Genomic DNA, 13,512 nt, shown 5'->3' on the forward strand with positions numbered 1-13,512 from the left:
ACCGGATGGCACTCAAAAATTGTTCTGAGATTTGATGTCCTGCTCAAAATCTTTATATAAAAAAACAGAACATTGACCTCTTTCTTTTAAATTACAGAGCAAGAAACCCACAAATCGACAAACCCACATTAGCAATAAACCACAAAAGGAAGCGCAGAAATCCTCAAACAAACGCAAAAGAAATCTAAGATCATGTCATTTCTGTAAACAGTATTAACAGCTTTCCAAAGTACAGAGAACTAAAGAAGGAAAGCCATCGAAGTTCTAAAATATACTGTTCTTTCTTTCTACTACAAAACAGCAACATCTATATGACACCCATTGTCCTTTTGATTCTTCTTTCTACTTTTTCCACCATCCTTCATGCAAGATGCTTGGTTTAATACGCAGAAACTTGCATTTGCCTCTGCTTACTGGCAGATAAGACTGTGAGGAGAAAGAAGAGAGTGAAAGCAACATAACAACAGAGCAGAGCTCCACCAGATTTGTCACAAAACTTGCCGAAATGATCACAAATGGCAGTCCAACCTATATGGGAATTTCCATTCCTTCCCACATAGGCAATGGCTGTTGTAGATGCAGCTGATGCCATCACCAACCCCATGATAACCTGCAACAGATCAGAAGAAGTGCTTTATAATTTTAGACAACCACAAAATAAGAATCATGTGCTAGGAACCTAAGCAATAGGCCAAAAGCTATAGAGCTGATGGAACACTTCAGGCTAAGTAGGGTGGGTCCCATACTAGGCAGGCCCCCGGCCGTAACATTCCACCAAACTTTTGCATCTACCATCTCGGTAGTCCACTATGTGACAACTTACACTGTTGCCTTTTTTCAATGTAGTCCTTTCCACAAGTCCCCTCCCACAGGGGTCCACTCTATGACAACTTTACTCAGATGGCCCTTACTTGGCTTTTATATTAGGTAGCTATTTCCAAGTAGTCCTCTGCATGTCACTCCTTCTGTGACTCAAACGCCCCGACCTTTCGTAACTAGAACTAGAGACGTGGTGGCTGCCCTAATACCAAATGTTAGGAACTAGCAATTCTGATACCAAATTCTAGGCTAGGACTTTTAAACTTGTCCCATACCTGGCTGGGTCCCACCTAGTCCCATTCCTAGATAGGACCCACTGATTTTTTCCCTCACTCCCTGCGTGGGTTCTTCTTCTTCTTCTTCTTCAAGGATTTGATTAAGGGACCAAACCCATTTAAGAAAAAGGAGAAGCTTTTCAAGCCCTTGTCTAGAAATATGAAGCAGCAGTTACAAATGGGAAAAAAAACTTTTATTAAGGAGGTGCTGCATGGTGATGGAGAGGGAATTTATCTTGCAACAAATAAGATAACTCACCAGATCAAGCAAAAACATGTAGAAATAGCTCCCTGGACCTGAGCCTTGAGAGCTGAGGATGAAAACAAAAGGTAAAGAAAACAGAGAGTAGGCACATGCAACAGCGTTTCCACCCACAAAAAACCTGCAAAACAAGGCAAGAAAATTGGGTAAATTTGGAGAAATTCCCTCCAAACTTAACTGGGTTTGTTTCTCTCAATCTTTACCTGAAGGTAGGAGAGTAGCTGAATTTAGCAACAACTTCAAAACCAAAGAGACTAATGGTTTGCTTGTTTGTGGCCATAAGCAAGGTTGCAGCCAATGTGACCCCAAAGGCTAATATTCTTAGCCCTACTTGGCTTAAAACAAAGGTTCTATTTGTTTTCTGAGGTGGGTTTTGGTCCAACTTGGCCTGGTGGGTCTCCATTAAAGTAATCAAGAAAAGTCTGAGAAATGTGAAGAGAGCTAAGAAATGGCTACAGTTGTGGGGAACAGAGGAGGGCTTGTGGGTATTTATAAGGGAGCTTTGGGGTGTGGAGTGAGTGGTCTTCCAAGTGAATTAAATGTGCGGGAGTTTTGAAAATGGCAAAATAGAATAGCCCTCTGGCTTTCAGTTCAGATAAATTCAAAACAAGTGAGACAGAGTCCTCTGTTCAAATTTAGGCCATGCATATATGTGAATGGATACGTGTAGATGAGATGTAAGCAGTTGGATGGGCAAATCTGAAAAGTGGGATCTTGGAAATGAGCAGAATCTTCGTATGGCGTGGACTGAGTTAATTAACCTTTTGTTTTTATTTCCTTTGCTAAAATAAAGATTTTTTCTCTTATGTTCAGATTGGTTTTTCAGTTATCACAGCTTGAAGTTTGACAAAGCCTGTCAAAGTAGTCTAGTGTATTGTTTGTCATGAAAATTTGGAGTTGATAACTGACAGATTATCATTTTTTTTGCATTTAGTTCTTATGCAGAGAGAGAGAGAGAGAGAGAGAGAGAGAGAGAGAGAGGTCTATGCAATTTGTTTTTTTTTTTCACTATCTTTCTAACAGTTATCGACCATATATTATAGTTTTCATTTATATGTTCTTAAATCTTTTATAAGAGGAAATGATATTTCCACCCCTTGGTTGTCATCCTAATCTGTAGTTTGTTCATCTACTGTAGCCCAATGCAGCTTTGTTCTCTCTTGAATGAGATGATCTTAGTTATTTGATTGATGACCTGTAAATGGATGGGTTAAGAAAAAGAGGTCTAGTAAGATCCTACATTACTTGGGCTAAAATCGAATGATTAGTACCATGGACCATCTATTGAGGGACACTTTTGACTTCTATAAATTAGCCCAATACTTTTGGGGATTTGTTAGGTGACTTCGTGGAAAGCCATTTCGCGTCTTTCTTTTGCAGGAGAGAAGAGCCACACATGCTCACTTTTTAGCATATTTTGTCTTATTCATTTAATTCATCTGAGTTTACTATCCTCTCCTCCAGAAGTGAGCCGGGAAATAGCAGCTAAATTGGCTAGCAAATCCTCTACTTTTGACATATTAATTGCCACAATGCTCTATAGTTAGGGCTGCAAGTCGGGTCGGGCAGATCGGGTTTTGAAGAATCCAACCCTACCCGAGAAATATCTCGGGTCGGATCAGGTTTTTTTTTCCGAAAAACCCACGATTCCCAAACCCGGCCTTACCCATGATAAATCTCGGGTCGGGTTTTTTTACGTTGACGCAATTTTTTAAGGAAAACTCTTGTTCGGCAAAGCAACTCAACTGATAGAAGTAGAAAAACTCAAACATGGCAAACTCTTTAGTGCATTAATTAATAACTAGTCCAAAGAGTATAAATTGATGCATTACCAAATGAAAATGATTATACTCATACGAGATAAACAACAAATTATTTAGTGCATTAACTATTTAGTTGAAACTTGAAACCCTAGAGCTAAAGGGGGGGGAACGAATAGAAGATGGAAAGAGTCCCTGTGATTGCGTGCGTGCGTGAGTTTTACTTTTAAGTTTTTACTTTTAAAGTAACAAAGTTTTAGAAAAAAAAAAATACATACTATAACTTAAGTAACTTGGGTCGGGTCGGGCCCCTTCAACACCGGCTCGACCCGAGATTCGTGCAGGTTTTTGGATCGTAGACCTGGCTCGACCTGAAACCCGAGAAACATGAACCCAACCCAAGTTATTTTCGGGCCGGGTCGATGTGGGTTGAGTAAAACCCGACCCAAGTTGCAGCCCTACTCTATACCTTGACAAGCTCACTTTTCAACATATTGTCTTATTCATTTAATTCATCTGAGGTGGCTCTTCTGTCAATCAAAAGTCAGCAGCAAAATGCCATGGCAAATTCATTATTAGTAGGGAATTTTTGGGCCCTTTACCCATAATTTCACCCTTCTCATTTATCTTTTCCTCAAAACCGCTGCATTCCCACCTCATTTTGTTTGTCTTTTCTCGAAAATAAAGTCACATGAAGGCGATGAAGTTGATTCGTGCTTGTTGTCTCCTGTTATATAGTAATACAAACTTCAAGCTTACTACGCTTCCTTTAGTTCTCTTTGGTGCCTCATTTTTAACTATAGAGAATGAAGCAGAAGGTTCTCTGATCGCCCATTCCATACTCTTATTGTGGAATATGGTCAACTTTATGTAAAATATGAAATGAAAACACTACAGATAACCATGTTTCTTGCTTTTTTTTGCTTAATAACATACTAATATGATCGAAATAGCTTAAAACAAGATTCAATTCAAATGTTAAGTAAATAGAGTACACACAATTACTCGTGTAAATCTAATGGGCCTCCTCATTCTCATTCGAGGCACGTTAAATGGTCAGTGTAAACAAACACAAAGTAAATTTAAAAGCATTAACTCAATCTAAATCTAAAAGCCGCGTGTGTATTTTCTTCCTGTACAATCCAAGGAGGCCCTAAAATCAAACGAAGTCTTGAGAAGAATGAGCCTTCGAAGGCCTCTGAATTGGGCCGGCCTGTGTATGAAACCCCACTACAATGCGATCGTCCATGCAATGATGAAACGGTACCGGGTGTTCCTTCGCACTCAAGCACTCCTTGCGTACGTATTTACCGTTAAAGATACAGTCATCAATCATAGAAAGTACATGTTGGTCTTCTTCCGTCGCGGGATACATATACGTATTTGTTATCTGCCTTTGTCTCTGTGAATTCTCAGGCAACCTTAACGCGTTGAAGTAGATGTAATTATCTGTTGATAGGAGCTGGCTGTGTAATTATCTGGTAGCGTCCATCACAGATGGTCTGTTGCATGTCAGACCAGCCACCTCATGAATGAAGACAAAAGCTACTGTAAAGTGAGCCCGTGTGGTTGGTCTGACATGCGATGGACGCTAGCAAATCCCTTTATATATTCTTCCCCTTTTCTTTCCAGGGCCACCCACTCTAGCATATTTGTGACTACTTTTATGCCAGTAGTGCAGTGGGGTCGCCCAGGGAAGAAAAGGGGCCAAATACATCATTTCCCTTATTTATAAATTTAAAACTTGTCTGCATCGATATTTGATTTTTGGTACATCCACTAACAAATCTACGGTTTAGAAGTGCGAAATCCGCCATAGGATGATCCTAATCCTCATATCTCTAGAGGTTTCTAGTATATATAATGCCATCAAAAGTAAACTGCGAAGGAGCAAAGGATTAGGATCATCCTATGGGGATGATTTTTGGCGAAAGCCAATTCAAGTCGGGGCCCAACAAATGAACAGTTTGGATAATCCGATAATGTGGGCTCACTGCATTTTTTGGATCATCATTTTTATGTAAGTTTGATATTGAGAATGCATCATACTTTTTGGGACCTTAGTGACCGTGTCTTGCAAGAACTCTGCAATTTTGGGTCTTATAAGTATTGTAGTTTGGGAATTGGGACAGAGCTATTGTTAGTGATAGACTGATAGTACCAAGTTATTAACTATTGAGGGCGATAGCTTGGAAAGTTGAAATGTTTGACAACCAATAAGAAGTAAAAAACTAGGGAGACAATGACTGTGCATTGAAGCCTTTATATCTCATGTATTGTCTATTATCGCTTTTATATTACGAGGGGCCACCCTATCGTTTTCATTACCATGCTGTAGACATTTCTTCTGTCAGAATTTTAATTTTCAAGAATGAAGAGGGTGTGGTCCGGACTCCGGGCAGAGTAAGCAAAGGGTTTTGAGTACAATTCAGGGTCGTGGTCACCAAGCAAAGACAAGAAGAACAAAATCTCAGGCCCACCATGGCTAATCTTGATCGATCACAATCGGAGTGATCCGCGAAAGGACGAACATATAAAGCGCAATGCGGGCTATTTGTCATCGATGATTAGGTATTCAAGGAAGGATATTAGAGGATGTATTGCGTCAAATGATACTGAATCAAGATGCCTGTCACAGCATGTACTAAACACAATCAAGTGCAATTATCCTAAGATACCGAATGAGCATCTTTTATCATCACACCTAAGTAAGTAAAGATATGGGAGCAGTTAGCAAAGTTACATCATGTCATAGGATACTAAATCATGTTATTCTCTAAGGGTTGGGATCTATAGAAGACTCGAGATACTTGGGAAAAAGGTTATTCATGCATGCCTGGGTGAAGCAAAGGCAACCCATTTTCCCAAGTGCATGGGGTGTAAATGTGCCACACTTCATTTATATTTTATTCAGCATGATTTTGATCGTAAAGGACACATCGACCGATAACCATGTTTCAAACTCTTTTTTTTTGCAAGGTAAGAAGATGATTGATTAATAACATACTAATATGAGAAAAAATAGAGCAACAAGAAGGAAAATCAAGAAGTCAAACATAATAGTTTAATAAGCACAGTGGACATGACAAGTCACTCCCATGTTTTAAGCTGCTGTTAATTTGTTTTTGAAGATTTTATGTTGTACTTTGGAAGGTGTAAGAGAAAGAAAAAACTAGCATTCTTAGTTGTGAAAGTCGCTTGCAAATCCCCATCAATCATGGCGTTTTACAAATCCTGCTCTCTATTTTGGGATTGTCTAGGCAATTTGTAAAGGGCAATGATAAATCCGCACCCCCTGTAGGATAATTAGCAACCCTTTAACATGAGTTGATGTTAGAAAGCGTTAAAGTGGACACATACCCTCCTTTAAAGAGGATGTATTGTGTCAAATGATATTGATGTTAGAAAGCTTTCTATTAAAGAATATTTCTTCTTTATTTACGCAGTTTTACATATGAAACTTTATTCTCTATATTTTTTTCTCTTCTAAAGTTTTGCATGTTCGCTAGGCCTTTAGTTTTGTGAGTGCACAGTGCTGTTAGCATGTGTTGTTGCATCCTGAGTCACCTCGATGAGCATTCTAATTAACTTCTATGATTTCATATACAATATTGGATTGTTCATTTGCTAGTTCAGCAAGCATGCAATTCAGATTATAGAAGTTAGAAAAAATGGGTTTTAACGGCGTTCAGGAACAGGGTCCTCTAAATTTTGGGGAGCCATATTTGCTCTCCAGAACCACATTCCTGCCCTTTTGGCTTCTAATGCTTCCACAAATTGTCCAAGCAAATCTGATTCTTTTTAAGTGAAATGGAAATAGGAAAAGCAGAGTTCGGTTCCAAGTGCGGTCCCTTCTGCATAGAAGCAGGTTTGAGGTTAATCAAGTTTTACAAATGATGAACTCAACAAGGCCAATAGCCTTTTCTGCAGCAGTGTCTATACAATAGAAAAAGTCAAAACAACATACATTTTGAGACAACTTAACTGCAGCTTAACTTAAAAGGTATTCTTTACTCATTCAATAAAAGCCATGTTCAAAGTAAAAGAGACAATGCAGAATGGATAGTTAAATTGATCGTGGTTTGTGTTAAACTTTTACTGTTTGTAGGATCTTAGTTATAGTCCAGATGCTCAATGTTGAACTGAAATACTACCCCCTCCAATATCCGCATAATAACCGAATGCAGAAACAGAACAAAACTCTACACCTATGCCTCTAGAATGCAAACACTATAAGCCCATATACCATGGTCTTCTCTTACAAATGGTTGTCTCATGCAGTAACGGTAGTAGAATACTTGATCTCTTCTTAGTGTGCTCCACAGATGTAAGATAGCATAAATTTAGATAGAGCTTATCAAAACCCACATGCAACAATGGATCTTGCTCATTCATCTTCCTTGGAGAATCCACCCATCTCCTCTTCATTCAACCCACTTGGGTTTGGTTCTCTAGATGAGAATTGCTTATGGGCTAGTAGTGTTGAACCCTTTGAAGCCCAAAAACTACAAAACCCCAACTCAAACACCGAGCCCAAAAACCAATATGCCCACCACCCAAACCCCAAGCATTAACCTAAATCAAAAACCAAAAAGCCTAAACCTAAACCCAAACACAAATCCTAAACTGAATCCAAAATACAAAACCTAAACCCTAAACCTAAACCTAAACCTGTTTCAATACCTACCCACAGGGGCGGAGGCACATATAGCATGAGGGGGGCCATGGCCCCCCATGACTTGCAAAACTCCTTTTATGTTGCATGGATGTGCATGCATGCTTTAGGTAGTTTAGTGGTCATGCGCCCCCCCCCCCCCAATGACCAATGCAGCCAAGTGTAAATTAGTCCGGCCCCCCCAAGTGTAAATTCCTGGCTCCGCCACTGCCTACCCAAACCCAAACCCAAACCCTAAACCTAAACCTGTTTCAATGTTTTAACTATGTTTTATGAAAAATAAACATCTTCTTTACCATAGGAGAAATCCCCAATCATCTCTCTAACACCAGAAATTGTCAAAATCAATCTAACGATGATCATCATTCAAAAAAAAAAAAAAAACAATATAACAATGACGATCGATTCATTACATGTCATATACTATTAAGACTTAAAACGCAAGTCAAGTGAACAAAGGAAATTACAGAAACCAGTAAATGGACAAAGATGCTATCAAGTGCGAACGATCACAAACAAAAAAACCCTTACAAATCCAATGTAAGACACAGAGAAATAGCTCACATACCTTATTTCTGAATGAAATAACTCATTTGTGCCTCTAGAACCCTCAAAATGCATCAACTTTGTCATTCAATTTGAAAACCGTAATGAATGGGAAATGAGGATAAATAAGAGAAACAGATCAAAAAAGAAAGAAAAAGAAGAAACTAAGAGAAGATTGTGCAAGAAGAAGAAATGGGTTTGTTGCTCAAGTATTGAGCATTTTGATCTCTTAGGCTTAGTGTTTGTCGCTCATATGTGCTGAGCCTTGGTTCTGCCTCTCTCGTTGTTCCAAGTTAGGGTTGGTTTTGTGCTTTATTGTATTATCTTTCGCTTTATCTAATAAATCAGTAGGGACCCGCCTTGAGCCCGAACAGGGTCAGGGCTGGATTTTCCAACCCTGAGGGCGGGTCAGGGTTCATTTTTTTAGACCCTGACTCAGGTCGGGTCGGGTTCTGAGTTAATGCCTCTGGTATCCTGACCCGGCCTGACTCTAAGTTTTCTATTATAGAATTGAACCATCTATGCATGTTTCTTTTGCTAATGTTTTCTATTATCTTGGATTGATGTTTCTTTAGATTATTATTATTAATTGTCTTTGTTGCTCGTCATGTTGTTGAATTCATATTGTCTTATTTTGCTCCCTTTCTCTATTTATTGATCATTTTGTTCTATATGATAAGTGGTTGCTTTATTTTTGGCACTCTTAACAAGTTAACAGGTAGTTGCACTAGGGTCAATTAGGGCCGGTCCCGCCCAATCAGGGCCAGCACTGAGCCCTATAGGGCGGGCCATGGGTTGAGGTTCTTCGGCCCTAACTCAGGGTCAGGGCCGAGATAATGGGATCCAGGGTTGGGCTAGGGTTTTGAAAAACCTGACCCTGTTGTAGCCCTAGGTTGGATTACCTCTTAGAATTTTAGTTTGGTTAGTAATTAGAAGAGTTTTGATTTTTCATAGGGAGAACTACCATAAACCCCCTCAATCAAAACATATCTACAAGAAACCCCCTAAAATTTTCATAATTACCAATAATAACATTTTGTGCCTTAAATTGCTTTTAATTTTATCCTTTACCTATTTACCCTTCATTTTATTACCCTTAGAAACTTTTAAAATCTCTCCATCACTAAAGGCAATGTTAAATCTTTGGAAATCTTTCACTCTCTGGGCAAGTCTCTCTAATAAGATTTTATATGGTGAAAGCTCGTTTAGTCCATTATTTTTCAAAAGTACCAATATGGGCACACCTTAAGATGATCCAAACTGTTCATTTGATGGGGTACAACATAAAAGTAATAAATACAGGCCACACCATAGGATGATCTCAACCGTCCATTTGATGGGACACAATGTAAATAGATTGTGGCCCAAAAACCATTTCCATAGGATGATCCCAGCACTATGATCTATAGAAGTTTCCATAATATGCAATTCCTCTATAGATCAGAGGGTTGGGATTATCCTGTGGAAGCGATTTTTGGTCTACAACCTATTTACGTTGTGGCCCATCAAATGAACAGTTTGGATCATCCTAATTTTTGAAAAAATAATGGACTACATGGGGCTTACACGGTATAAAATCTCATAATAGATGTTGCCTTTATAAGAGAGATTTTGAGACGATTTAGTGTTGCAGTTAGATAAAGTGAGAGAATTTAGGGATTTCCAAGTTATCTACATTAACTAAGGGTAGAATGGACAAAAGAAAATATTAAAAGGAATTAATGTACTATTGGTAATTTAGAAAATTTTGGCGGGGTTATGGAAGATAGGTTTTTATCTAGCGGGTGTTTGGTAGTTTTCACTTATCAGTTTTTTGGAGTGCTTTTCGAATCCTAGTTTCTTTTTTAATCTAAGTAAAGATAACAGAGTGTCCTAGGTCTTGTACATAGTTGGGGTTTAGGGTTAAGGCAAAAAAGATGGTAGAAACTCAAGAGAGAGGAGGATCGAAAAGAGGAAAAGTAAAATCTATTTGTCATTTTGAGTAGGATTTTTAAATATTAAAAAACTACCTTTTATGAATAGACATAGATGAACAAAAATATGAAGGGTAGTTTTATAGCTTTATTGGATTTTGTGGCTACGTGTAGGTCACAATCCAAAATAATTTCAGACCTTAGGATGTGGATCCAATGTATATGGTTGGGATGCTAAACACAAATCATGTCCATATTGGACGAGGCTAGAGCAGAGATGAACTTTGTTACTGTGTTGCTTTAGATATAATGATTTCAGTGCTCCAATGTTTTGATAAACATGCGCTCACTTGTTTGTTGTGTAGTATTTAAAGGGCTTTAAGAGCTTTTTAAATACTACATGACAAACAAGTGGAGTAGATGTGTTATCAAAACACTGGAGCGCAGAAATCATTTCGCTAAAATATTTGGATTGAATCTGATTTTCATGTCTTTGTCAACATCAGCAAAGTTAAAGACATGTTTTCTTAGCTTATTCACTGTATTGTAAGAGAGATGAGGGATTATATTATTTGCTACGGATTTTGTTATTACTCACATTTTTAAGGAAGTAATTTTGTTGCAAACAGCTTAGCCAATTATGCTTGTGACACTAACACTAATACAGTTTTTTGGGAATGGGCTATTCTCTCCAACAACTCTGGAGGAGCGGCTAGATGAGACCAATTATGTATTCCTTATATTTGCACTAAATAAATATCATTTTTTTCTGTATAAGAGGTAATGGGTTTTTTTAGGGAAAATTACAGATTGACCCCCTTTGGTTTGACCATTTTCTGCTTTAAACTCTGTGATTTGGAAGTTACCAAAGGCACCCCCTCAACTTCCTGACATTTTAAAGTAGACCCCCTCGATTGACAGTCCGTTAGTTTAACCCAACGGAATGACTAAAACTAACCATGGTTAATATTTTGGGGACAGAAATACCCTTTATCACTGGTTTTAAGCCATTTGCAAAGGGATTAGGGTTACACCGTTTCCCGCCGCCGCTGCCGCCACATCCGGCCGTCGTCACTGTCGCCATCTCAGGCCACCGCCGTCACCTCCACCACAAACAATGAAACCACACCCCATGGCTACATCAAACCCACATTTCAAGAAAAAACAAAACAATGATAAAAACAAAACAAAAATCCCTAAAATATTAGGGTTTATGTACAAATCATGATAATGATGTGAATGAAGACAAATAAAACTCCTAAATCGATGGTATATGTTGATAAATAAACAAGGGTTTGAATCAAATCCTAGTTTTCAGTTTTTAAGTATGAAAACCCTAATTTCAGTTGGGGAAGACGAGTGCGTAACAGTTATTTCCCCCTCTCCGTCCACTCTATCACGTTAAAAAAAACCCATGGAAAGTTGAGGGAGTGTCGTTGGTAACTTCCAAACCATAAGGTTTAAAACATAAAATGGCCAAACCACAGTGGGTGTATATGTGATTTTTCTCTTTTTTTTCCTCTGTCGTTTACCTTAGTTCTTGGTGGGTTAGAAAGGGAAGATTCTGTTGGAATTTTATATTTATTTAAAACTTTAAAGCTTTTGTCTTTGGGAGGTGATTTTTTTGACGCCCCTGTTAACGTGAAAAGTGGTCAACTTTAACGCTTTTTGACGTCAAATCACGTTGGGGGATCATCGGACATCGTCCTTTGTCTTTAGTGTATTTGTATATATCTATGTGAATCAAATTTCAAAGTATTAACCGCTTTGCCTTTTCATTGATTTTATAAGAAGTTACACAATTTCATTACTTTATAACGTTTGGAAGTTAGTGAATTTAGTGCTTCTAACTTTTCCTCATACAAAATGAATTTGCATCTAATGAGGACATTTTGAGGAGATGCATGTGTTCTCTATGAGAAATACTATCTCACAACAATACACATAGCTCTCCTCTCCTTTGCTCTTTGGTTGTCTTGATACAACTCTCTAGTGCATGCTTTTTTGGGGATAATTCCGAGCCAGTGCGTGCACACTGTCAACGACAAAGTATAGTGATGTTGTAATTCTGGATGTATGTCACAAGGAACCCGATTGCATACCGACTATGGTGGGGGTGATAATCTGTCTTGAGGGTAGCATTGCATGCTCCTACCACTCCAATTTGTATCTTGCTTACAGATTTATAGTTTTCATATGCTACTATTGTCGGTAAGTTCACATTCTTTATCTTAGCTATTTGATTTAAATCTTATATGCGGATTTGCTGCTTACATTTACTCTTATTGGGGTGATTTTGTAATCTTCAAAATAATAGCTTGATTTCTCACTATTGTTGAACTAATCTAGAAGCCCCAAATATCCTCAACGGATTTGGGTTTATGCCTTCTTTTTTTTGAGATTTGGGTTTATGCCTTGTTTCCCACATAAGTGGTTGGGTCCAGCTTTGTATCCTAATTAGACGGGGGGGGGGGGGGGGGGGGGGGGGGGATGAAGTTGTTGAGAGAGACGGTTAGGATTTGTGTGTGTGTCTAGGCATAGGGTGAAACCTAACTATATAAGATATCTTATTTATAAGAAATAAGGAGAGAAATTGGACTTGGGTTTTACCCTTGAAGAGAGAGTTTGAGACAAAACTCTTGTACCCAAGAAGAGGGGACTGAGTTTTGGATGAAGTTGTTGCTTGAGAGACGGTTAGGATTTGGGTTCGGGGATTGAGTTTAATCTCTCTGTACACCTTATACTGTTTCATTCTCTATAGCTCTCATATGCATCTTTCGTGTCCCACTTGTTCTTGGCCAGATATGAAACCTGTTTTATATGTTAGTATTTTAATACTAAAAATAAAAGGAGCTCTTTGCCTTTTTTAAAAAGATTCCTTTTCTATTGAAATTTTTCATCCAAAATTTGAAGTTTTCAAGTTGATTCTCTCTTTTGTACTTTTCCCACTAAAAATTCTGAAGCCTTTGGAGTGTGTCGTCTTTTCACTTGTAAAATTTAGTCACAGGTTCTACTCATCAGTTTTCTTTTCTATTTTTGGCAGAAATACAGGTATGCCATATTTATATTTGGAGGAAAATTTTACAACATTAGAATCACTTGCACACCCTAAAAATTTGAATAATTATTTAAGCGGGAACTTCATTAGGGCCCACTTTACAGCTTGGCTATGGCTAAGGGTGTAAACGAGCCGAGCCGAACTTAGCCCAACTCGGCTTGGCTCGAGCTCGAACCAGGCTCGAGCTCGGCTAGGCTCGCAAGC

General features: G+C 38.4%; 1 protein-coding gene across 1 annotated transcript; it reads right to left on the reverse strand.

Moving 5' to 3' along the window:
* Nucleotides 1-169: 169 nt before the first annotated feature.
* On the reverse strand, nucleotides 170-1,900 carry LOC143862539 (CASP-like protein 1F1). Its single transcript, XM_077373614.1, has 3 exons — nucleotides 1,560-1,900; nucleotides 1,354-1,477; nucleotides 170-610 (listed from the first exon to the last, which is right to left on the reverse strand). The coding sequence occupies exons 1-3, from the start codon at nucleotides 1,757-1,759 to the stop codon at nucleotides 380-382; spliced, it is 555 nt and encodes a 184-aa protein (XP_077229729.1). The 5' UTR covers nucleotides 1,760-1,900; the 3' UTR covers nucleotides 170-379.
* Nucleotides 1,901-13,512: the final 11,612 nt, after the last annotated feature.

The sequence above is a fragment of the Tasmannia lanceolata genome, unplaced genomic scaffold (genome assembly GCF_043159265.1).
Source record: "Tasmannia lanceolata isolate RefF3 unplaced genomic scaffold, GAP_Taslan_0.1 ptg000037l, whole genome shotgun sequence".
NCBI lineage: Eukaryota > Viridiplantae > Streptophyta > Magnoliopsida > Canellales > Winteraceae > Tasmannia > Tasmannia lanceolata.

What these genes read in the sequence shown, in the direction of transcription:
- LOC143862539 (XM_077373614.1), bottom strand. Translation starts at nt 1,759, where the DNA reads ATGGAGACCCACCAGGCCAAGTTGGACCAAAACCCACCTCAGAAAACA. An exon ending in AGCTACTCTCCTACCTTCAG is followed by an intron (nt 1,478 to 1,559) that starts GTAAAGATTGAG and finishes CTTGTTTTGCAG; the next exon opens with GTTTTTTGTGGGTGGAAACG. An exon ending in ACATGTTTTTGCTTGATCTG is followed by an intron (nt 611 to 1,353) that starts GTGAGTTATCTT and finishes GATCTGTTGCAG; the next exon opens with GTTATCATGGGGTTGGTGAT.